Source organism: Myotis daubentonii, chromosome 4, assembly GCF_963259705.1.
Source record: "Myotis daubentonii chromosome 4, mMyoDau2.1, whole genome shotgun sequence".
Classification (NCBI taxonomy): domain Eukaryota; kingdom Metazoa; phylum Chordata; class Mammalia; order Chiroptera; family Vespertilionidae; genus Myotis; species Myotis daubentonii.
This window is the reverse complement of record NC_081843.1, coordinates 101,863,546-101,889,290: the sequence shown is the minus strand read 5'-3', so window position 1 is coordinate 101,889,290 and position 25,745 is coordinate 101,863,546. Positions and strand designations below refer to the sequence as shown.

The 25,745-nt window shown below is 39.3% G+C and overlaps 1 protein-coding gene across 2 annotated transcripts in view; it reads right to left on the bottom strand.

Annotated features, from left to right (window-relative positions):
* DNAH5 (dynein axonemal heavy chain 5) overlaps positions 1-25,745 on the bottom strand; it is a 232,376-nt gene that overhangs the window by 4,348 nt on the left and 202,283 nt on the right. For both annotated transcript variants that reach the window (XM_059694776.1, XM_059694777.1), the window contains 11 exons: positions 25,088-25,278; positions 23,108-23,229; positions 20,935-21,084; positions 18,320-18,565; positions 14,598-14,817; positions 13,002-13,207; positions 12,124-12,327; positions 9,884-10,099; positions 8,019-8,231; positions 6,618-6,770; positions 6,032-6,263 (listed from right to left, as the gene is read on the bottom strand). In XM_059694776.1, coding sequence (XP_059550759.1) covers positions 6,032-6,263; positions 6,618-6,770; positions 8,019-8,231; positions 9,884-10,099; positions 12,124-12,327; positions 13,002-13,207; positions 14,598-14,817; positions 18,320-18,565; positions 20,935-21,084; positions 23,108-23,229; positions 25,088-25,278 — 2,153 coding nt within the window. The remainder of the gene's footprint in view (positions 1-6,031; positions 6,264-6,617; positions 6,771-8,018; positions 8,232-9,883; positions 10,100-12,123; positions 12,328-13,001; positions 13,208-14,597; positions 14,818-18,319; positions 18,566-20,934; positions 21,085-23,107; positions 23,230-25,087; positions 25,279-25,745) is intronic.

Sequence of the window (25,745 nt, the reverse complement as noted above, 5' to 3'; positions counted from 1 at the left end):
TATGATTTCATAGTGAAAGTGCTGACAGATGCTAAACAACCACAGAAACAGACGATTCCAAACCATTACGCCCGGTTAGACAAATAACTTTGAAGGGGAAAATAAACATGCTGTGTAGGTAGAACAGATCAGCTAAGTATGTTTAAAGCCTTGGGGCTCCAGAAGGAAGAGCTGAGAGAAGTGGTTGTTGAAATGGGTGAGCCATCAGCTTTAGGGGCCTAAAGGCTTTAATAAAGCACCTGAGGGAATGTCATTTTCTAACTAGGTAATAATTTCCCTCCCTAGCCTACATTTTTCATCCAAATGTTATCATGTCATATACTCCTTCCATATCCAAAATAACCGAGTTCCATAGAGATCCCCATTAAATCATTCCTTTAATTTGTTAAATTTATTTTACTTTATTTTTTTCCATCACCATTTATCCTCTCTATGCCCTCTTTCACCTCCACCAATCCCTCTCCACTGCTGCCACCACCCTACTGTTGTCCATGTCCATGAATTCTCTCTTTTTTTTTTCTTTTTTGCTCAATCCCTCCATCCCCTCCACAACCCACTCCCACATGCCTAAGTTGTCTGTCTATCTCTAGCCATGAGCCTGTCTCTATTTTGCTTGGTGGTTTGCTTTGTTCATTAAATTCCACATGTGAGTGAAATCATATGCTACTGGTCTTTCTCTGACTGGCTTATGTCACTAATGTTCTCCAGATCCATCCATGCGGTCACAAAGGGTATTTAACCCCTGTTTTGCTAATAACATTTAAGATACTAAATAGAGAGTTCTTACATATGATATTTCTTTTCATCTTTCAATAAGCATGTGAGAGAACATATCAATAATAACAACAGTAATAAAATTATTTATTGTATGCTATGTGCTGGACATCATCTGTATTGTGCTCTCAACAACCCTATAACATGGGTATGATTATCCAATCCATTTTACAGATGAGAAAACTGGACCATACTTAGGTGAGTTACTTGCCAAGGTTACAAAGCTGTAGGCGATATGGTAAGAATCAAGCCCCACCAGAATGGATCCAGAGCCTGTGGTCTTCATCTTGTCAATAGCTGGGACCTACTATGTGTACGTATGTGCCTCTGTGTCTTTGCAGGAAGATGTGAACATGTACCGAAGATAACTAGATACCTGACTTCAAATCCTGGGTGATAAAGCCAGGGGAGCAACCCAAATGTCCAGGTGCCTGGCTCCCTGTCTTCTACCTGAAAATATGTGGCCCCACCAGTAGGCAGGGGAGGTGAGCCTGAAGCAAGAGGGGAGGGAGGCCATCGGGAATGAGAGCTCATTTTAGCATAGGGCAGAGGTTTTTACTGTATCTGCCTCACTATGCACCTGAGAAAAATTAATTCACGACTTCAAATTGCAAGGGAGTTGCCCTCATTTTCAATGTAGCCTTGATTCTCAGGCGCCATCCCAGACACCGCAGAGACTATCTAGAAGATGCTTAGTCTCAAGCAGGACACTAACCACAGGAATTCCCAGAGGTTTGCATTCATCCCACAAGAGACAGATGGGTCCCCATACTAGTTCTGGTAGGGGGGAATCACAGGCAAATTACATAATGTCTCTAAAGCTTAATTTCCTCATTTGCAAAATGGGCATGATATATCTTATAGAGTCATAAAGATTAAATAAGTTAATATATGTGAATACCTGGCATCATATAATGTCTGGAGTGCAGTAGATGCCCAAGGTGTGTTAGATTTCTAATCCTCCCACCCCCTCTCCACACACACACACATTTCCCAGACTCATGTTCCCAGGACGTTGACAGAGTTCCAGATTTAAGAATTGAGCTCCTGGCTCAGGATTCAGGAGCTCGCCACCTCCTGGTCACCCACGGGGCTATTCCCATGCCCAGCCCTACATCTGCAGTGTTGGAAGGGGGCGGAGTCTACAGGGCATTCTTACAAAAATGTTTTCCCAAGCAGGAAATATCCTCATTAGCTGCATGGAACCTGAGATCTTTCTCAGCCTACTTCGTGACCAGAAGTACATATAAGTCTTGCTTTGTTCCCCCAAAATATTTTAATCATGGTTTTCCCATCACAAAGCTACAGCACTGCAGTTCATGTATAAGCATCACTAGCTACATCAAGCATGTCAAACTCGTGGCCCTCAGACCGCATGCCTCGCTTATTTGGCCCATGTTAGCCTTTGAGTTTGACATGCTTGATCTACATAAAAGGAGACAGATCTCTCCTATATCTGCCTTTTTTCAATGTCCTTTGAAAACAGAGGACCTGAGTTGTGTATTTTTACCCTCTTGGTGAATTTAGTATTATTTGGGCAACTTTCCCATGATGTTCCAACAAGAAACATGAATAAAATAAATATTTGGGGATATTTTACTCAATTTTTAAAGTTCGAATAAATCTCTAGGCATCTTTTTGAAAACAAATAAACCAGCCGGGTATGTAAAATTCAATGATGAATTATTTACACTGAAAACTGTTCTTCATCTTAACATGAAAACAATTCATTATAAGAATTTTAATTTCCAAACTCTGCACTTTTGTTGGAGTGCCCTTTGGCCATGAACAATGCTACACCTCTTTATCTCAATTAGAACCCTATCCAGTTATCAAAAATGAATGAAAATTCGATTGACAGCAACAGAAGGTTAGCTTTTTATCACTAAACAAACACCTCTCCGACAACAAAGTTATCTGGCAAAACAAGTTTCCACCAATTTCTATTGAAACCAAAAAAATAAAAAAAAAGAATAGAGAACTAAAGTGCTTCTTTTCTTTCTCTTTTTTCCCCCAGTCTTTGACATTAGTCCCTTTTCCTTTGTTTATTTTACTTCCTCCCTTACCTGCTGCTAATGAGCCTCACTGCTGACTATGCCCAGCGGGGGGGAACAGAGTTCCAGAAAAACCTGTTCTTAAATAAAGAATTGTTCGTATATAAAATTATTACTTTATTACTACCATGCTGAGATGTTCAACATTTTATTGCAATGGATTTTTTACAGTTAGTCACAAGAAATTTTAAAAAAAGTAACCCCTAGCTCCATGTGAGAAGAATCTTTCTTTCATTTTATAAGGAAAACATTTTTTACATGTTGACTAGCTGCAATAATAGGATAGAGCACATTTTCTAAAATATGATTTCTGGCTACAAGAATACAGTGGGGCCTTGACTTATGAGTTTAATTTGTTCCGAGACCGAGCTCGTTAAGGAGCTCGTTAACTCAAATTACTCGATCAACTCAATGCAAAAAATCCGCCGAGAGACAGATGGTATCTCAAAAAACACGTTAGTCGGGACACTCGTAAGTCAAGGCCCCACTGTATTTGATTATCATTCCTATAAAATAGTCCCTGCCCCAGGACCAAATACCACCCTGAGAACCAGTAAACACAAAGTCACACGCTACCCTAATGCCAGGCAGACACTTGTGTCCTCCCAGACACGGCCAAGATATTCTGAGCAACACCATGGGCCCAGAACTGTGCTGAGCACCCTCAGTTCTTCTCTTGCTCCATAAGCTCCTCTTCCTTCACATACCTTTTCTCTGTTCCTCAACACAGCCTACTTGTTGCTACCTCACGCCTTTCCCCTGGATGTCAGCAGAGGCACTTTCTGCCACTTGGATCCCAGTGCAATGTTCTCTCCTTAGCGAGGCCTTCCCCAGCCCCCGGAATTATAGGAACAAGAACTATCTGCCATCAGTGTGTTCGCTTGCAACTGATTCTCACTATTCATGGGACTGTGTGTATAAAGTCTCCGTGAATGCCCGGCCAGTGCTGCACAGTGGTTGAACGTGAACCAGGAAGTTGAGGTTCAATCCCCAGTGGGGGGTGTGCAGGAGGCAGTCAATCGATGTTTCTCTCTCCCTCTCCCTCCCTCTCTCTTAAGTCAATAAAAACATATTTTAAAATAATAATAATATAAAGTTTCTGTGAACACTGAATCAGGGACCGTGGAACCTGTGGTCCTGGGGAAATACAGGGTTAGGCCACTGAGAGGCTCTGGTCACATTTTCATCAACCCACGAATAGGTCATTTTGTTTTATGTGTGTTTCTACTGAAAGACACCTCTCTATTATACATTGTTGACTCACTGACATTGACCTCCAGGCCAACAGCATTATAACTCATGCCTGCATGAAACATATCTAGCACACGTGTTTTCTCCGTAAAGCACATGGCAGTCTTTCTGCACTAGGGCACCAGACGGCACTTCAGGACTACTCCTGGGCATCTTAAATAGCGAAAGCACACAAACGTGAAGATGTAGCACTAAAGAGACCACAAAAGGACACTTATTTACAACTGAGACACTGTCACCTTAGTCAACCTCAGCTGGGAGCATGGATGCCGGGAGCCTCAAATGTTTCATTGTTTTGTGCATGTCTGGGAATTACCATGAAAGCACCACAAGCACTGATTTCTGGGTTACAAATAAATTTAGCCAGGTGGTGAATTCATTAGTACAGAATCCATGAGTAACAGGGATTAACTCTATTTGCTTCTTTTTCAGCTACCATTCCCTGTTGAGTTCCATGACAATGGGGAGTCTGCCTGGTCTTGTTTTCACTGTTGCATCTCCAGCATGAAAATAGTGCGAGGCAGATGGTTAATACCAAAGAAATATTCATGGGACGACCGAGTGAGCTCATGCTTTTTCTCTCTGCCAAGAAAAATCTCCCTCTAACTCCCTAGCACACTCGTCCTTGTCCTCCAGAGAACATCTCAGAAGAATCTGCACCTACCTCCCAGGCACAGTCTTCATCTCCTTCTGGGCTTCCTGAGCCTCCTGGGTGCATCTCTGTCATAACATGTATTAAATTCTATTTTATTTACTCATCAGTCTCCCCTGCTAAACTATGAGTCCTTGGGCAGAATCTGGTTCATAGTTACCTTTGTGTCCCTTGCACCTAAGGCCAAGGATAGTATATACTAGGCATGCAGCCAATGATGTTTGCTTAAAAAAATAAATACTCTTAGTTTATAAACTCTCTTTTCTTAACCCAGGATTCCAAATGGGACATTCATCTAATGGATATGGATACTACAAGCTGTCTTTTTAAAAGATATTATATTTTATCCCTTGTCTAAAGAAAAATATCTGTACTTCTGTCATACAATCAGTATTTCCTTGGGATCCACTATCATAGCTGCCTCTGGAGTTTATGGCTGATAACAATCATTTCACCGTGTGTGTATGTGTGTGTGTGTGTGTGTGTGTGTGTGTGTGTGTGTTGTATACATTAAACACACTTTTTCTTTAAAAATAAGATAAATTTTAATAAAATAAAATGAACAGGAAAGTCCGACATGTGCTGATAGTTATTGCTGAGATGTTAGCTGGGTAAAATGCAACAACAAAAGCCTCCAGAAAACATCAAGCCAATAATGGAAGCAGTTTATCAATTAGAGTTTCAATGACTTTGTCAAAGTAGAATAACATGTGTGCTTCAAAGAAATGGTATTACATTCATAGGCTGAAATATGAATCCAGCAATTTGCCATTGGCTACTGGATTAAGCTATATGTCCCTGAATTCAATCTGGATTTCACAACCTGGCTTAAATCTCCAAGCTGGTGGTGGCTCCACCTCCAGGGAGTCCTGAGCAGTCCTGCCTAGAAAGCCTTCTTTCCACCTCTTGCCCCATCTCCTCACCTTCATCCTTCCAAGCCCAGGCCAGGCCCAACTGCCCTGCTTCACCCCCCTGTTATCTCACCCTCCTTTCCCATCACTTATTACCTATTCCAAACACTTGTTTCTTATCTCATCAGCTAACATTTTATGAGCATTCACATATATTTCATCTGCTTTATTAGATAGGCAAGAATTATCTAGAACTATTGCCTCTCCAATAGCACTCATGAAAGTACCTAGTGGTCTATAAATACTCATTAAACATGGGTGTGAATGCAAAGTAGCTGATAAAAGAGTCAAATTATCATTATATGATAACGAAAATAACAAGATCCGGTGTTTATAATGTCATTCCATTCAATGATACCACCCATCCCTAAATGCACAAGAAAACTCACTGCTGTTTTCTGCATAAATCCTTATGACAGGCATCAACTCAAAGAGCACTTTCGGTTTGGACTCAATGAGCTTCATGTTCCTCTTGTCCCAGCCAGCGCCTTCAAGATACAAGCCATAGACGTACACACCCTCTGTGGGAGGGGCAGCAATGTCATCCTTCATCCACTTGGTGACTTCATTGCAAAGCACCATATTGTCCAAAGCCCAGCCTTTGTTGGCCCGAGTTATCTCCTACCCCGGCAAGAACAAAAGCAAAGGATGCAATGAGCAATTAGAGGTTTCTATACTAGTATACAGAGCATACTGACAATGTAGCCTCCCAATTACCCTGACTCAAAGTAAGTAGAATGGTATTTAAAGTTAAAAAGATTCTCTCAGAATATCGATTCTGATCCCATGTCCCAAGTTAACCACTTCTACATACGTGTGTGTGTGTGTGTGTGTGTGTGTGTGTGTAAAAGTTAGCACCCATAAGAGAGTCATTCTCTGTCTTGTTATATTACTTAAAAACTATAATGAAAAAAGAGAGCTTTATAGAGGAAAATTATAAGAACACAACAGGTACACATCAGAGCTATTTATTACCTGCCGCATTGCAGTCAAAAACCCTTGGGGGTTAAAGAAGCCGGTCATCCAGAAGCAGTGAGGTCGGCCATTGAAAACCCAGGAGGTAAACTGGCAGTTTCTTTCTAAAAGTTCAGTAAACCAGAAACCCAACGTACTTGAAACCCACGACGCCTGAAATGAATGCATTAAAATAATTAATGCAGGTTTAATTTTGCTGCCTGACTGGAAAAAAATGATGAAATACCAATTTCACCTTTAGAATTTAAAAGTCCCTAAGACGTAAATTATCCTGAGGTTCTTAAATTTAAGTTCTCCAATGATTCTTCCCGCTTAAGATATTATGATAGAATCAGCTGATCATCACACGAATACCAGATCGATTGAGAGCTCAGATGCTGTCCACAATGTCTACTGTCAATAGACTCACCCCCCACTTACACACATATTCATCACCAATTCTGCCATAAAGTGCTAAAATAACTATTAAATTTAACAGGTCCCATCTACTTTCCTTAGGTTACATTTTCAACAGATACATTATAAAAACAGGATCTCTATTTTTTAAATGTGCTCATGGTCTAATCAACACTTTAAAATGTATCTGTGGATAATAACTCACAGAAGCCTTATCCATTTATCACTTTTAATGAGGCACACAACAATTATCTTCTGGAGATTTCATCCCTTAAAATATATATTGATTTCCTTTGATAAAAGAGCAGAAATGGAAACACAGGCCCATTTGCCACCAACAAATTAATTGCATGTATTGCTTAAAAAGACATTCAGGTCCTCATTTTACTTTTCCAAATAGAAAATCATTTCTTAAAACCACCTCTGTCATTGAGCACGTTTACCAATAGGTAATCAATAAGAACGCTTGTTATCTTGAGAGAGAGAGATTCACATATCTACAAACAAAGGAAGGAAAATGCTTCTCTTTGGTGTGACTTTGGATATGTGTGTGCATCTCAGAGCATTCTCTTCAAGGAAACTAGTCTTGTGGGTGTTGAAGTGCAAAAGCTTGGGTTTGATTTCTGATTCCTGGAGTACTTAGGTGTGTGGTTCGAGAAAAGATTTCACCTCTCCCAACCTCAAGTTTCTCCTATGTAAATTGAGGGCGATAAAATGTAAGACTTTAAATGAAATAATGCGTGTAATTCACCCAGTAGAGCACATGATATGTGGGAGATGCTACATAATTTCCTTCCCTACCTACAATCTAAAAATATAGGACTCTAAGGGGATTAGTTCCTACGCAAAAGAACTAATGACCATTCTGCTGGCTTCCTCAAAAAACTGTATGTGTCATTTAAAAGCTTTCTTGTAAGCCAATTATCCTTGGTGCTTTCCGTTTGCCAATTACAGCTATTCACAACGATAAGGTGATTAGGCAGAACCAGAGCAGCTTCTCCGTACTTTTTTCCACTGAGCAGGAATTCTGGCATCAAACATGCAATTCAGTGCATCCCGAAGGTTTTCACTCATGATGATGGTGCCATCGATGGCAAGCTTCAGCTCGGTCAGCGTGCTGCGGACCAGCGTGAGCACTCTCTGCATCCTGTCTATCTCCTGCCTCAGGAAAATGTTCATCGGCTGGAAGGCACCCATCTTTTGAAGCCTCTCTCTTACCTGCCGTGGAGACATTCAGTGCATGTTAAAAATTAGAAAGCTATTAATGTTTAAGTAACTGGGGCTTCTTAAAAGGCCCCAGATTTTATAATTTCATAAACAGCAAACTTTTTTTTCACTGCCAGAAAACAAAGAAGAAATAAGAAAGAAAACATGTTAGATGACCAGTTGATTTTTCATCCCACGTGGGAGAGAATAGGCAGCCTTTAATTCACAGAAAAATGTAAAGCACATGACCACAACCATACAGCCTTCTATAGAACAACCATACTTATTGGGAAATATTCACTTGCTGTCAATCTAAGACTTTCAAATATACATATGGGTACACAAAAATGGACTTGTACACATAGATGACCACTCTGCTGGCTTCCTCAAAAAACTATATGTGTCATTTAAAAGCTTTCTGTTTTCCATCGAAGCATCCATCCACCCACCCTCCCACCCAATCATTTCCATCTTACAAGCATTTATTGATAATCAATCAGTCACTGTGCTTGGCTAAGTTGCTTTATCCTAGGGTAGCACTGACAAATTCAGCAAAAGGAGGGCGACACTCCTAAACCCCATTACTTACCATACTTATTTATTTAATTTATTTTTACAGATTGTCAATGCTTCAGAAATATTAATCACTAGACAAGAGTGACCTGTTCCGTGATACTACAATGAAAGGTCTTTAGGAAAGCTGATTGCAGTATTGATTTCCTCCAAGCAAGGGGTCAGAGTTTCTTCTCGGGGAAATTATTCTCTGGTGATAGGTCCTTGAGTTTGGTCTGTAGTGCTAGCAGCTAAATGGCCCACTCGTGGAAAACGATAGGACGCTAAAGAAACAAAATCCTGCAGGTTTCCTTCTGAAAACAGGTGGGAAGGCAGCAATATGTAAAGAAATATGGTGGCCGCATGATGAAAGTATTGCACATTTAGTTCAGGTATCTCTTAAGACAATATGGAAAGCAACCCAGTTACTTTTGCTTTAATCAAAAGTTTAAAAATGTTATCAGGATAAATATTTTCACAATTTGCTAAGATGTCTAAAAATTAACTTTAATAATCATAAAATTGCTTAGAAATTAGTTGTATATTAAACAGACATATCAATTTTTTAAACCCATGAGATGAAGACAGTGCAAAGAGTTAATGATAAAAATACAGACTCCCTGAAACTGACAATGCTTGAATGTTAAGGTATACATTAAATTACACAACGTGTTATAAATAATCAGGTGCTAAACTCTAAGAATATATCACTTTCCTCCTAACAAATAACAATGTGATGTACCTTGAAGGAAAGTTCTAGAAAAGGAATCCTAACCCATCCGTATACACTTGTAATTTAATTATGAATATTAACATTTACATCAGGTTTCCTTATTATTTATATTTTGAAATAACCACATTTATAGATTCAAAAACTTCTTTTCTGGTTTTTCAGGAAGTGAGTGTTTAAAATAACTTTTTTTTTTATTTCAGAAAAAAATTATGTTTGCCCTCCTTCCTCATTTCCCAAACCGGACACATCCACAGCTGACTTTTCTTTTCATTTATTTTCTTTATTTTCTTTTATTTTATTTTTTCCATCATCATTTATCCCCTCTATGCTCTCTTCCACCTCCACCCACACACGACATTTTGTCGGGATTTCAACTCACCTCAAATGGGCCATAGTCAGGGGGGAGCTTCTCCAGCATGTCGTCGGCCAGCCGGGCCACCACAGCCTCCCGGGTCTCATCCCCACCACCAGAGCTGTCCTTGGGCTGGATGCCCAGGATGGTGTCCAGCACGTCCTTGGCCAGCTTGCTCTGGTAGGTGATGTCGGCATTGGGGTGCAGCCCGAAGACCTCGGGGCTGTCGTAGGTGGGCAAACTCTGGACGACAAGCACCCCGGTAAGCACAGACTGCTGACATAAGTACCAGTAAAACTGTACTGTCTTAGGAAGGAAACATGTTTTCATTAGGATAAGCCTTTATAAGAGATGTTTCGGTTGCCACCATCTCAACCATTTCTCCAGGAAAAAAAAAAGCAAACGTTGCCTTGAAAAAAATTAAGAAACATAATCAGCTCATGACATTTTAATGTCTGCATCTCTAGATACTTTAAGCAAATAGATGCTGTCATGTTTAGAAGATGTAATACAGAAAGGGAGCTATGAATTGGTGTTTTGTTTTCCGAAGGTCCGATCTAATTCAAGTCAGTTGTTTTCAAGAAGGTTGGATAACTAATGGTTACTAGGTTTTTAAGATACCAGAAAATGACAGTTTTAGCTCCGTTCGGGCCCAAATAAGGGAACTGTATTCACCTGGGGAGAAAGAGACATGGAGAAGAGGTAAATATTGAGAGAGCAAGAATCAGCGAGGAAAATAGACAGCAAGAGATGGAGAGCAAGTGACAGAAGCAGAACAAGCATGCAAAATTCCACACACCCCCACCCAGTTATTTGAAAAGCAAAAACTTTACCTGCAATTTGACATATATTCCTATGTATGAACTGTATCCTACACTTTACTGTTGTCTTATTCATACATCCCCCTCCTTTCTAGTCCCTTATTTTATTCTTTTTTACATAATGTCATCTATGAGCAACCTCAAGTTGTGAAATGGGATGTATATAAATAAATATATGTACAGGCAGATTTAAATTTATACTTTCATTGGCACTCTCCTATTCAGTGCCAATGATTTAAGGACACATATAGTATAATTAAGACACATCTATTTGTTGATTTGAATTACTGAAAGTATAAAGGTGGTAATATATGATAAGCTCATCACATTTATTTATCACAGAACCTCTAAATAAACATAAATTTAGCCCTTTGGGGCTGTGTGCTTTAGTTTGTTCGCTCTGAGATAAATCTTAGAGGCAAAAGAGATTGCTAAATAATGATCTAATTAATTCAAGGTTTAGAGACAGAAAATGTAGTTACCTTGAAACACAAATCCAATTTCTTCCCCAAATTTCCTATCAAAATCTATCTTCTTTTTTCTTAGAGCAGTGTTTCTCAATCAGAGGTGATTTTAGTCCCCCAGGGGATATTTGGCAATGTCTGGAGAGATTTTTGGTTGTCACAACTGGGTGGGGATGATACTGAAATCTAGTCGGGAGAGGCCAGGGTTGCTGTTCACCACGCCCCCCTAAACTTCCCCCACTACAAAGAAGTACCTGGCCCTGAATGAGGAAGCTCTTCTACCAGTGGACTCCTGCACATGCTCATACACTGTCCATTAGGCCAGGATTAAGGAGCAGATGTCCCAAAATAAGGCAAGTGGGTTGAAAAACAGAACAGACTGTGTCTAGAGCAGTGATGGCGAAGCTTTTGAGCTTGGCGTGTCAGCTTTTTGAAAAACCCTAACTTAACTCTGGTGCCATGTCACATATAGAAATTTTTTGATATTTGCAACCATAGTAAAACAAAGACTTATATTTTTGATATTTATTTTATATATTTAAGTGCCATTTAACAAAGAAAACTCAACCAAAAAAATGAGTTCGCGTGTCACCTCTGACAGGCGTGTCATAGGTTCACCATCACTGGTCTAGAGACTGCCTCTGCCCTATCATGACAGGTAACTCACAGAAAGAGAGCTCCAAGGAACTGGTGTGGGTTCCCCAGTTCTAATCTGCTCAATCTATCACCTCCCCAAAGAATATTCTCCACTGAAGCATTAAAGAGAATAGGGGAAGGGAATTCATACAAAACACACACAAAACAAATATAAACATTTTAGTCATTAGGTAAAACAAAAATAAGAAAGCATCTGTGGTGGAAGGTTCAATATGTATCACCATTAAAATTTACACTAAAGGGAGTATATAGAGTATAAATAAAAAACCAAAAGGCCAAATGCTGGGGTATTTACTCTAAGCTTAAAATTCTGACATTGACAAACCTGGATATAGTGAAGATAGTTATCCACTGTGCTGCATTTTGGAATATTGTATCCTTGGTAAAAGCTGAAATCTGGTGCAAACATATTTTCACTGAACCAAACCTTAGCAAATGTATTCAACAGTCTCTTATCATAGTCATCGGTGACTCTGCCTCCATATTGAATTTCACCTATCATGTAGCGGACAGTAGACCAGGAGACACCCTGGGAAAAATTGTAGAATAATTGTGTAGAAATGACTACTGTCTCATTTTCCTCACTCATTCATTCATGCATACATGCATTCACTCATTCGTTCATTCCTAATGTGAAAAGTGCAGAAATAAAATTAGGCATACATAGTGATTATTCAACTCATCTTCATGACTTGAAATAGACTCTGCATTCATATTTTCATATTTTAATTTCAATAGAAAAATGTTAATTTTTTTAGAATATTGAGGCAGTTCTTTTTAAAGCACATACTTCAAAAGGAATCTAGAATTCATTTTCATTTTTTACTATTTTTTTTAAATAAGTTCCTCCACCTATCCCCCCCTCCCTCTGAAAACAAAACAAAACAAAAAAAACACCCTGTTAGGATGTTTAATATGTAATGTCAACTTGTCTGAGAAATTAAAAGATAATAAGAATTTGTTTATTTTTTAGCTGAAAACAAGAGGCAAGTGTGACCCGAGTTGCTATGAATTAAAGATGACTTTGCAAGCACAGAAAATCATCACTCTTATAAGATTCACTCCAAAGCTGGGGGATGAGAGCCATGTTAACTTGGGGACCCACCGTCACTTTTTACTGAAAGTATAAAGGTGGTAATATATGACAAGCTCATCACATTTATTTATCACATGTGTGAGCACGAAGCAGCTCACACACAGTACCTTTTTGATATCCATGTCATCCAAGTGGTTTTGGATGAACTGCACGGTGGCATTAAAGTCCGCTTGATTAAATTCATAAGGGATGTTCCACCCGAGGGGCCCGAACTTCCGCCTCTCCTGGACCGTGGAGTGCAGGAACGCCACTGCGTACAGCATGGCCTTCCACTGGGCCACCGTGCTCACATCCAGCAGGTCTTGGCTCACACCTGTGGTGGTCAGCTGGGTGAATATCTGTATCACCTCCCAAACATCTCTATTGTCTACTTAAGTTATTAACTCTCTTTGTAAATTCCTAATATTAAATTTCACTTATCTTGAATTATTTTTATGACATTCATATGGCAACTATAATTTAACTTTTGCATATCCAGAGGGCATTTCTCTCTGAAAAATCTGCAAAGACATTTGAAGGGAGGAGGGGCTCACTAACGTGATTCAAGTTCCTGCCAATCTAACAAGATAATGTGGGGATAAAACAGAGGTGGGAGAATGATGGCAGTAAAATAAATACTGCTACTATTACTACAACCACCACTACCAAGTAATAATAATAACTGTTACATTATTATTATTTGGAGCATGTGCATACACTATTTTAATTAACATTAATTTGTTAGTACTATATATAGAAGCCCATTTCAACCTGAATGTATTACTGAAATAATAATTATGATCACTGTGTATGTATCTATATTATACATATAAAATCATGTTTTCTTGTTTGGTAATCTTTTTTCACTGTCATTACCCTACCAAATCCACGTTATCCCCATATTACCTTATAAATTGGCAGGAATTTGAGTTTTGTTAGCAATTCCAGAAAAGACTCTGTAGATTTTTCCAGATTGATAGAGAATTATTATTATATTCATTATTATTAAGTGCACTATATTCTAATCATCATAGGTAGATTTTATTGTCCCTGTTTTACATATGAGGAAACGGAAACTGGTTATCTGAGTGACTAACACCCAAAAGAACAAAGCAATTGGTTCAGAGAGAACCAGAAACAGATTTCTGACTCTGAGGGCCAGGATCTTTCCATGACCCTGAGTCCAGACAGGAAGCCATGGACAGCGGAAGCCAAGGCAGAGAGAATACTCTCAGCTCCGGTTTTGAGTGGAGGGCATGTTAGTTGGGTTCTGCTGCTTTTGTTTGATTTCTAACTTAGCTATGGTTCTGACATCCTGCCATGTGGCTTCATGACATGACGGTGGGCCATGACTTTAACTCAGCCTCTCCTCCTGGAAGAGGCTACTGTCCTACTTCAGGGTTGGGGCCCAAAGACCATGAATGACAAAGATATAAAATTTAAATATTAACATAAAAAAGGCAGCTGTCTAATAGAGAACAGTACAGGCCAAAGTAAAGTAATATGGGGAACACAAGAAAAAATAAGGTGGGAATTCTGAGCTCTGACACCTTCCACTGCCAGGTTGTGTTCCATAGGACCAGCACAAGGGGCCATCTGTAACTCATCACATAAATAACAGTACTATTTGCTTAACTATATCCTAGCTGATTCTGTTTTTACAATTTCTTTAACAAAACAATCTACAAGAACTCCAGTGAACTTGGAAGGATTCCTCCACTCACCGCCATACGTTCTCTTCAGCCCTGCCCGGAGGCCCTGTGGAGGCTCATTGGCAAATTTAATGGCCATTTGCAGGAGTGTGATGGGAAACTGCTTATGAACCTCAGTGGTCATCCACAGGCGGAAAGCACCGTGTACCATCTCAGTTTCTGTAACCATGTCCATTAGCTCATCCATGAAATCGAGTCCTAGGTGGCAGTTCTGCAGAAGTGCCCATCCTCCCTGAGTGAACAACAGTGAATGGAAACAACCTATTTTGTATTTTTCCCAGAGACTAAATTAGTGCATTCTTTAAAAATTAAGTAATTAAAATTTAATAGAAAAACACAGTACTTTAATCAAGGTCAAATCTAAGGATGCAATAATATTTCATTGAGATAGTTATATATTTTCTTGTTCCATGTACTGGTCCCACATTCAGCAGGCTAGTTGTAATAATATATAGTAGAAGCATAAAAATAACCAAAGTGAAGATAAAAAGAGATAACAGCACTTGTAAGTAAAGATGCTTGATTGAAAATATCTGTTTAGCTTAGCTCCTTCCCCACAGTCCATGAAGTGACTTTTTTAAAGGCATGAACTCTTAAGGACAAAAACAGTGACGGTGAAGACAATATTGATAACATTTAAAATGAGCTCAAGGAAGCTGAATCTTCAATGGACATTCAGGGCAAGCTGAGGTGTAACCTGATTTTTACCGCATAACTCCCAAGACACTCAAGAACAGGTGACAAGAGGCCCCTCTGGAAGTCGGAGAAGATGGGCTAACACAGTGGTTCTCAACCCTCCTAATCCCGTGACCCTTTAATACAGTTCCTCATGTTGTGGTGACCCCAACCATAAAATTATTTTCGTTGCTACTTCATAACTGTAATTTTGCTACTGTTATAAATCATAATGTAAATATCTGATATGCAGGATGTATTTTCATTGTTATAAATTGGACACAATTAAAGCATAGTGATTAATCACAAAAACAATATGTAATTATATATGTGTTTTCCGATGGTCTTAGGCGACCCCTGTGAAAGGGTCGTTCGACCCCCAAAGGGGTCACGACCCACAGGTTGAGAACCACTGGGCTAACACAAGATTGGAAGTCCAGACCTCGGACACGTTTCTGTCTCACCTAAAGAAAGATGAAAAGCCCATTTTCTTTAAAAGGCAAAACAGACAGCATTTGACTGGAGGACATCAGCACATTAAGGGCATAGGAACCTCACTGAAAACAGGTGAAAGAAAATTTACCCATTGATTTGAGACCTACCCCTTCTGTCTGCCGCTGACCTCCCAGAGTACTGGTAGTTGGGCATATACCCTCTAGGAAGTGAAAGAACTTTCTCCGGGGAATTTGACCATTCTAAGAATAAGAGCCTGAGAAAATAAGCCATATCTTTTTCACAAATTATTCTATAAGCGTAAGAATAGTCCTTGTATAAAGCAGTGCAGGCAAAATTTAAGCCGTACAATAATAATTGACTCACTATCTCATCCATAGAATGTTTTTGCTAATATTACCTACAGTATCCCAATCATAATCCTGAATTGTTTTCTTGACTCAGTAGCGTTGGGTCATTTAGTTTTGAGTAGTGCAGCTGAGCTATTTCTCTTTCCAAGGAGCAAACCAAGCACTAGATCTAAAATCTTAGTAGTTATATATAAATTGATCCTTTTGGAATCTGATATATTCCCTTATATTTTCTTCAGAAGTAATAGCATGTACTGAATAAACTATTTTTGTCATTTAAAAACTAATTGACACTGCCCACCAATTCGAAACAAAAAGAAATCAAATATAAAGTTTCTTAAGTGAGAACTTTGCTGTTTCAATATTTGCCTACAGAATCCCATAGCCAAGGTTGCTTTGTATTGCTGCATTCTGTATTAAATGTTTTGAGTTTTTCTTACGGATCATTCATTTTGCTACTATTGGGTAGTTGTTTCCTTCTGTCATAATGTCTTAAACCTTTCCTACAAAACTTTTAAAAAGCTATTGACTCTGACAAGTTATAAGCATGCTAAAATTAAAGACTTTTTAAATTTTACTTTAAACTGCTAAACAAAACATGGATAAAATAAAGGCTAAAAATATCCCATTTAAATTCTAATTTGGTTGCCTGAAACCATATTATTATTAGTTACACAATTAAATGTTTAATTCAAGAAGTGCCCTGTTAATGTTAGTGTTTTTGTTCTAAGTACAGGAGTGTATACAAGGATAAATAAAAAAGGTAGAGAGGAGGGAGGGAAGAGGAGAAAGAGGCCAGGATCAAGGCTTACCAAGCCCTTATGTCAGACTAGACACAGGATTCTTAAATACAGATGAATTTTTTTCTTCTCCAGAAACACTTCAATCAGACCCCTTCAGTCTCCCAACTGCAAACTAAGGTCATTAGACATAGCACAACCCACCTAAGGGACCCTCCCCTTTCACCAAAACTGGGGGAAGGGCACAGCCTGGGGATGGTAGAGCCTCGAGGTAAATATGGAGGTTCTAAAACCCAGTGGCCTTAGTTCTAGACCAGAGGAAAGGGACTAGATGCAGCACAGTGGTGAGGTTCTAGATTCAGCAGCCAGGACCTAGAGCCCAGTGGTAAGCCCAGAGGTCTGGGGTTGGAAGGTAAGAAAGCCAGTCCTGCCCCATCAGGGGAGACCCTGAAGTGCACAGAAGGAGTCCTGAGATAGGGGGGATAATCAGACTCAAGGAAAGAGGACTAAGGTCAGGTTCAAAAAAAAGCCAGAAAGGAATCTGAACTCAGATTGCATGTTCTCTAGTAGGAATGAGAAGCCAAGTGGTTCTGCGCCCCCACCATGCTTAGCCAAAGTGGAGGAGAGGGGAACAAGGATGGAAGGATCCTCCAGGCTGAGCTGGACACCCCAGAGGGGGCTGGACCACAGTAAACACATGAGTGCCTTGTCCTGGAGCCCAGGTATAGAAAGGAAATGGAGGACCTTTAGCATCCTGTTAACTTAAGTCCTTGAAAGTGCCCCAACTCTAGGCTTAACTGTCCCATGAGCAGGGTCATCAAGGGCTTTCCAGTGTTTGGTGGCTCCCAGGCCATTCCTAAGCACTTTACTCTTCATGCTACAGAGTTTACAATCCATGACGGGCTTTAGGAGCCCTAGAACCTCTGGCACCACTGCAGGGTGATGGCAGATTCCTGGCCTCTTGGGGATCTGGGCCATTCCTGGGGGACTCCATTGTGCATTCTGCAACTCAAGAAAGGCACAGGTAGATTCTGGAGTTCTGAAGATTCTGAGAGTGGAGCTGGAGGGGCTAGAGTGTATAGCAGACGGGGCAGAGCTGTGGACCCCACTGAGGGTTTGGGATCTGGAGTAGGGGTTAGCATTATGCAAGCTGGTTAGGAAATAAGATGTTCAGTGGGGTAAGTTTTCCGTAAGTCAAGGCTCAGGAGAAAAAATTTAAAATTTATCATGCAGTATGTAAATTTAAACTCTTAAGTCATATGTTCTTGTCTGTAATTGTTAAATGGCGGTTCTCAACCTGTGGGTTGCAACCATCGGAAAATACATATAGCATATCAGATATTTACATTATGATTCATAACAGTTGTAAAATTACAGTTATGAAGTAGCAACAAAAATAATTTTATGGTTGGGGGTCACCACAACATGAGGAACTGTAATAAAGAGTCGCAACATTAGGAAGGTTGAGAACCACTGAATGTCAACAACAGAACACAAATGTAGACACTGGACTCACGTTTGCCATGGTCTGCTGCAAGAGTTTGCGAGCATGGACCTCCTGGCCTTGGCCCATGGACACATAACGGGTTTCTATTTTTAATCTCTTCCCCAGGGCGATGATGGAATCCGTGGGATCTGAGCCCATAGACAGGAGACAGATGAGTGGTGTCCGTGGATCAGATTCCTCCCACGTCTTTTCCAAGTCCAGGATGACCCCTTCGGCATATTTTTCTCCCATGGAGTCCATGATGTACTTGCGGGCCTGCCAAAAGTAGTACACCAGTCACCAAAACTAGTTCTAACTCCTTTACGTGTACAATGCAGGGTGGGTTCCAAAATTCATTTGTATAGATTATCTCAATGATGTCTACAGTAACCCTGACCATTAGAGGGCAGAGACGTTTATAATGATATGTTTTCTATTTTTTCATTTGGTAATCTTTTTTCTCTGCTGTCATCCTTCCAACTCCAAAAAAAACCCCAAAACCTCTTTGTGTGTTTTCATATTGATACGCAATAATTATTACATTCATTATTACTATTAAATACACTATTTTGATTAAAATTTATTCCAATCATCCTGGATAGATTTTATTATCCCTATTTTACATGTGAGAAAGTGGAAACTCTGACAGAGCATCATTTTTGCAACCAGGCAATTGAATATTCCCTGAGGTGAGCAATCATGCTCAGAGAAAATGCTGAGAGTGAGCCTGATGCTGCTTATGGGGAATGGGAATTGAATATGTCTACATTGTAGACCTGCTATTATGCTTCCCAAAAAAGGTTGAATACTACAAAAGGAGTCTAATCCAAGAATAAGAATTTTTGAGGGAGAGGCCTTCTTCCAGAGGAGACTTCTTGAACTTCTAAAGACCATAAGAGCCATGAGAAGCCATTACAGGAAAAACATAATCATATTTCCATTTCTTCTGGAATATACAGGATGGAGTAGAGTAGACAAGAGTGACTATAGGAGACCAGTTAGGAAGTCATGGCTATCATCAGCCTATGGATGTCAGAAGCCAGGATGAAGGTACAAAGGAGCATGGAAGGCTTAAATTTCAGCATTGGACCATTTAAAATAATAATCATAAAAAGAAAGGAGGGAGGGAGGGAGGGAGGGAGGGAGAGGGGGAGAGAGAGAGAGAGAGAGAGAGAGAGAGAGAGAGAGAGAGGAACTACTTGAACCTTCTACACTGCCCTTAAATAAGGCAACTGTTATAGAATTCATTTGGGCAGAATAAAAGTAATGAAGTTGAGAAGAAAAACTGAAGGAAAGGTGATCTCAGTGTCCTGAGTTGCAAAACCCCTTTTCCTTTTCTCAATAAATCATCAAATCTAGTTGTTTCATTATTGGACAGTATCTAGTGGGCATGGAGATGGTTACTCCATGTTTAAACACTCTCTGGAGAGTGAAGGGGAATGTTTCCTGCCTATGTTACCCCTTGGCTTACTTGGAGAAACCCTTGAAGAATCAATGTATGTGGAATATTAGTTAAGCTTTTAATTGTGAAGGCAAAATACGATGACTCTTTTTAATGAGTAAATGTCCATGATAATAGACCAGCAGATTAAAGGTCTTTAAAAAGGTGGATCTTTTGGAGGTAGAAGTCACATTTAAACCATATGTAAAATACATACAATTTAAAAATGTTTAGGCCAGCCTACTTCCTTGCAGCCTACTTCCTTGTGACACTTTCTGGGGAAATGAACACAAGTTTGGGAATGCTATGCTTCCCCTCTAGTCTCTCTTCTCCCTAGAAACTTCACATTTTCCCTACTTAAGGGAACATTGTTTTACTACTAGCAAAATGGAGCAGCCATATCATTTTTGAGTTAATACATTGCAGACGGTCACGAGAATTCTCGTGTTTTCTGTTCTAAGGCTTGTGGTCAATCATGAGAATTCTTTAAAAAGATATTATCTTGTAAGAACATGTAATAAATAACTTCAAAATGCAATGGGTATTTAATTTTAAAGCGTGCCTTTAACACTTAATATAAAATGGTTTTTGTACTTGTTCAATAGAAACTTATCTGGCCACTGGATAAAGCTAGCAATAAAACTACTGGTCCGCAATGTTAATATAAAAAATGATACAGAAGAATAAGACATTACCTTTATGCTATACCTACACACCAATCTTGAAAACATTCACTCTTGTACCGTTTGGGCCAAAGAATATTATTAAATCGGTTAGCCTAAATGTATACCTCGGTACATTTATTCCTCATTTATTTTTCCATTTTTCACATTCTATTGCTAGAAAAATACATGCAAGACTACAAAAAAATTCTCATTGGGATTAACATTTTAAATATGTCTTTAAATTTAAAAGAACAGCCTCCTTAAAAATAGTCTTTTAATTTTTTATAATATATTTTTATTGATTTTCAGAGAGGAAGGGAGACTGAGAGGGAGGGAAACATCAATGATGAGAGAGAATCATTGATTGGCTGCCTCCTGCACACTCCCCCTCCCCCACACTGGGGATGGAGTCTGCAACCGGGGCATGTGCCCTGACTGGGAATCAAAATGTGACTTCCTGGTTCATAGGTTGAAGCTCAACCACTGAGCCACGCCAGCCAGGCATCTTTTATTTTTTTAACAGGGACGGTAATGGTTACCTGGGCAATGGTTCTGTCAGGACACCAGGATCTAATAAGAAGAAGGCGTCTAAAGCAGTCAAGAGATTTATCATAGGCATTTGGAAGAGGTTCCTCCTCAGGGTTTTCCTTATCAAACCAAATTTTCCACATTTTCTCATTTCTTGATATCTAAAAATACAAGGGGATAAGAAATGTGGCACACCATAGAAAATGCTTTCAGTGATAGGTCAAAGATATGTTCCATTGAACTTTCTGGCCATTCCAGACATGTGTGAATGATATCTCTTGATTATTTTTTTTTAATTTTATATTCTAGTGTCCAAAAGTCTAAACATTAGCAATCAAATGTGATTTGCTCTAATGTCACTCTGCAGTAACAACAGCCTACAGATAGCTTCTGAAGTACAGAGAACCCTGGGTTGTTTAATTTCTTTCATGTCTTTGTAGTAAAGAAATCAATGGAAGCTCATTATTTTAAGGAAATCTGATTTGCTCCATGAAATCCTCTCATGATGAAGAACCATGTCTCATTTACTTATGTTTCCTCACTTCCCAGGACCACTCTAGGTACAAAAAACAAACAAACAAACAAACAAACAAACAAAAAAAACACACAGTATTTAATACATGTTTTATAATTAAAAGATGATTTTTTGGCCAATATGCTATTAGAGTAATTAGAAATCTATCACGCAATATCAAATAAATAATCAGGCACTGGCTTCCTTTAGGCAACTGATAAGGAGGAAAATAACACACTCCATTATCCTTTGGAGCTTAAAAAAATCAAAGAGAGAGGAGCATTACATAAGCAAGCATCTGAAAAACAGAACAAACAACATTACAGATAAATATAATGTTATGTACTCTAATATATCCCCTTTGATTAAATACCCAAGTGAATATCTTAGTGGTCTAATTTCTTAAAAAGCATTCCAGGTTTGTATTTAGAAAGTATCATGTAAGAATGAAAAATAATAACCTCTTTCAATCACAAAACACTACATAATGTAGAGAAGTTCAAGGTATAAGATATAATCTCCAGCCGAAACTGGTTTGGCTCGGTGGATAGAGCGTCGGCCTGCAGACTGAAAGGTCCCAGGTTCAATTCCAGTCAAGGGCATGTACCTTGGTTGTGGGCATATCCCCAGTAGGAGATGTGCAGGAGGCAGCTGATCGATGTTTCTCTCTCATCGATGTTTCTAACTCTCTATCTCTCTCCCTTCCTCTCTGTAAAAAATCAATAAAAAATATATTAAAAAAAAGATATAATCTCCAGAAGATAACAACCTCAATGACAGATAATGGCCCAGGTAAAGTCACTAGGAGTCATCCCGTGGGGAACAAGCCAGCGTGCATTAAAACTCCCAAATGAGTTATTTTACCCAAAAGAATGCTCTGTACCCTAACTCCATGGTAATCATGAGTTGTAAGCCAAGCCATAAGAATTTAGCAGAACTTAAGCTTCTGATTAACTTAAACTGGGAAATTTTAAAAACAAAAACAAAAAAACATGCATTGGAAATTTTCTGGTTAAAAAAAAAAATGTGTTTAAGTCTTTAACTTGTAGTTGAATAAAGCCACGTTGCTGTCAATGTGATTTCTCTCTGGTCATCTGATATTCAAAAACCCACCTCCTGGCCTGTCCTGATTCAATTCTCTATACTCAACTTCCATGATCCCAATAGATACACAATTCATCAGCAACCGGCTGATGAAAGGACAATAACTTCTAAAAACAAGAAGCCAAGTGTCTGCATTAGATTCATACCCAGATGCCTAGCTAAGAAATATAACAGGAGGGGCAGCCGAAGAGGCAAAAAAGTATATTTAGTATAAAGAAGAAGATTGTTCATATTTTTTTCATATTTAACCTGTAGAAAGAAGGCACAACCTCTTAAGTATATCTAATTATTGCACCTAAATGAATCTATCCATTTCTCTGCTTGTGGATCTCCAGTTGATGATATGACACATGGCACAGGGCAGCATCAGTTAGATTTCCTGAGCAAATAATTTCTTAGGGCAAGACCACTCTGCAATGGGTGGAGTGTGCTTTATCAGAGTGTAAGTGAGCTGTGAGGAAGGTCAAACACAGGTCACGCATTTTACAAGTGTCAATATTAAGAAACCCCTCTCTTCCAGGAATATTGTAGCAGCTCACTGCGACATTATCATTAGCACAGGTTACCTGATCAAGGACATCTGAAAATTGTCTAAGTTTGCTGAGTTCCACCAAATTCAACCAGGTCATGTCCAGGATCCATTTAGCTGGTTTAGGAGGACAAGCTTTAAGGTCCAATGAGGCACCACCTGTAAAATTAAACATATAAAGCTATTATACTTTCCTTTTTTTATTATAAGACAATCTATAAAAACTTCTGCTTAAACAATGTTAATTTCAATTATTTTACTACATTGACATTTTTAAGCTCAGAAATATGTCATGGTGATGAACAAGATTTAAAATTTAATGAACGAATAGGTGATTTCACAAAAACACATTTAAGAATCAGTAATATAACTTTGGAGCCAGGCCCATGCTGGATTCTATCCTAGCTCCACCTTGCCAAGGATGCTAAGCTCAAAGTCATTTCCACAAGGAAACGCATGCCTGAATTTAGGATATCTGGAACTACTTTCCCCTAGGAAAGCTCAGTAAGCTAGAGGACCGGAGTAGTGAGGCCAGAAATCAGTAATATATGATGCATGTCTATCTAAGGCATCGTCTCTCCAGATCACTCACCTTCTACTTGCTCAGCTTTAGGAAACTTAGAAAAAAAAGAAACCTGAGGAGCAAGGGTACAAGAGACAACAAATTGGAGGGAGAGAGAGAGAATTGTCCATAAACATACATGTGTAAGCTCAGGTCTAGCTGAATGAGTCTTTGCTGCTACTATCTGATGGATATGCATATGTATATGAACATGAATATATATATATATATCAGTATGACTACACACTCTCCAGGGCACAGCATGTGCATATACACACCCCCTCCCTACTATCCCCATTGGGGTTCTTTCTCTTCAAGGTTCTCTGCAAATCCACTCTCCACGTAAAGTCATGAAAATCCCCTCCAACCCCCAGATAAAATGGTGTCTTATTTTTAAAGGCTTTGTTTAGAAAAGTATAGTAGATAAAACCATTTAGACCCCTACTATCATGTTCACAGGCACTTTAAATATTTGCTGTCTTGCCCAGACTATGTGACTCAGTGGTTGAGCGTCAACCCATGAACCAGGAGGTCACAGTTCAATCCCCAGTCAAGGCACATGCCCAGGTTGCGGGCTTAATCCCCAGCAGTGCAGGAGGTAGCCAATCAGTGATCCTCATCATTGAGGTTTCTCTCTCTCTCTTCCTCTCCCTTCATCTCTGAAATCAATAAAAATATTTTTTAAAAAATAAAATAAATATTTGTTTATTCTTGAATGTCCTGACATTCAAGAATGTGATAGTGAATTTATGTTTCCCCACCTTCCACTGGGCTGTCTTGTTCCAGTGTATGGTATAGGGGACCTGTCTGTGAGCAATGCTTCAGCAGATACAGAATAGTGTCCACAGGCTGAGCTGCACAGTTGCCTCACCCACCCACTCCACCCACCCGGCTTGCTTGGCTTTCCCTCCATCATATTCCTTGCTTTTAATGGAGCCCTTGATGCCGGCTCCTCTTCCTTCAACACTCTTCCTCTGAATGTCCCCCAGAACCGGTGCTATGCTCCTTCAGGCCTTTGCTTACCTATCCATCTCTCAGGGAGGTCTACCCCATTAAAGATCCCATATATCCCATTTAAATTTTAAACCTCCCCTACCTCACACACCCTTTATCCAGCTCTGTTTTTTCCACGTGCTTACCAGCTCTTCACATACTGCATAATGTACTTATTATTTCATGATTTTTTTGGTGTATCACCCACCCAAAAATATATAAACTCTACAAAAGCAAGATTCTTCTTTTTGCTCACTGATGTGTTCCAAGTGCTTATTCTATGCCGCAGCACAGTAGGTTCTAAACAAATATTCATACAAGAAATGAACAAATATCTCACATAAATGCAATCTTCAATGAAGTGCAAAGAAACTATTATAACCAGAAGAAATTACTGCACAGAACCTTCACAATCATTCCTATCCCTGCAGCTATGTATAATGCTTCAGAGATGATATTGACCTTTAATAAGGGTGAGAAACTCCTCATGCTTGACCCAGTTCCTCTGGATGTCAATCTTCAGTGTAAGCAACAAGGTGAACAGGAATTTGTGCTCCTCGTACAAGCCCCGGGCAGCATACTTATAGACCTCATAGGTCATGTGTTCTATGATATTAGCAATCCTTTTGCTTGTAATTGGGCTCTTGACAGACCTGGAGCAGAGAACATTATAATCAGACTCATCCCCGTGCCCTTTTCAATTGTACATAAAAGCAACGTCTTGAATGTAGAATAAGTAACTTTGGAGGGCCAATTCTTATTTTGTACACAACAAGGGTAAGACCTCCAAATCTAAAATAACGAGCATTTTCTCATTGTGAAATAACGTAACAGACTCCATAACGTCTTCTAAATCAATTTTATCCAACAGGCATTATCACTCACAACAATGTCTTGGGGATTTTCTTGTTTAACCGAAACACATGAACCCACAGGAATCAATCAATGGATGAATACTTGGTGGAGCTTTCTCTGAGCATAAAATGATACATGAGAATGATTTGTTAACACAGTAGCTATTGCACTAATCTTAGATCTAAAAGAGAATAAGACTCAGCAAAGCTACAGAAAATTATAAATGTAAAGTCATCATCTAGACCACAGATAGAGAATTCAGGTT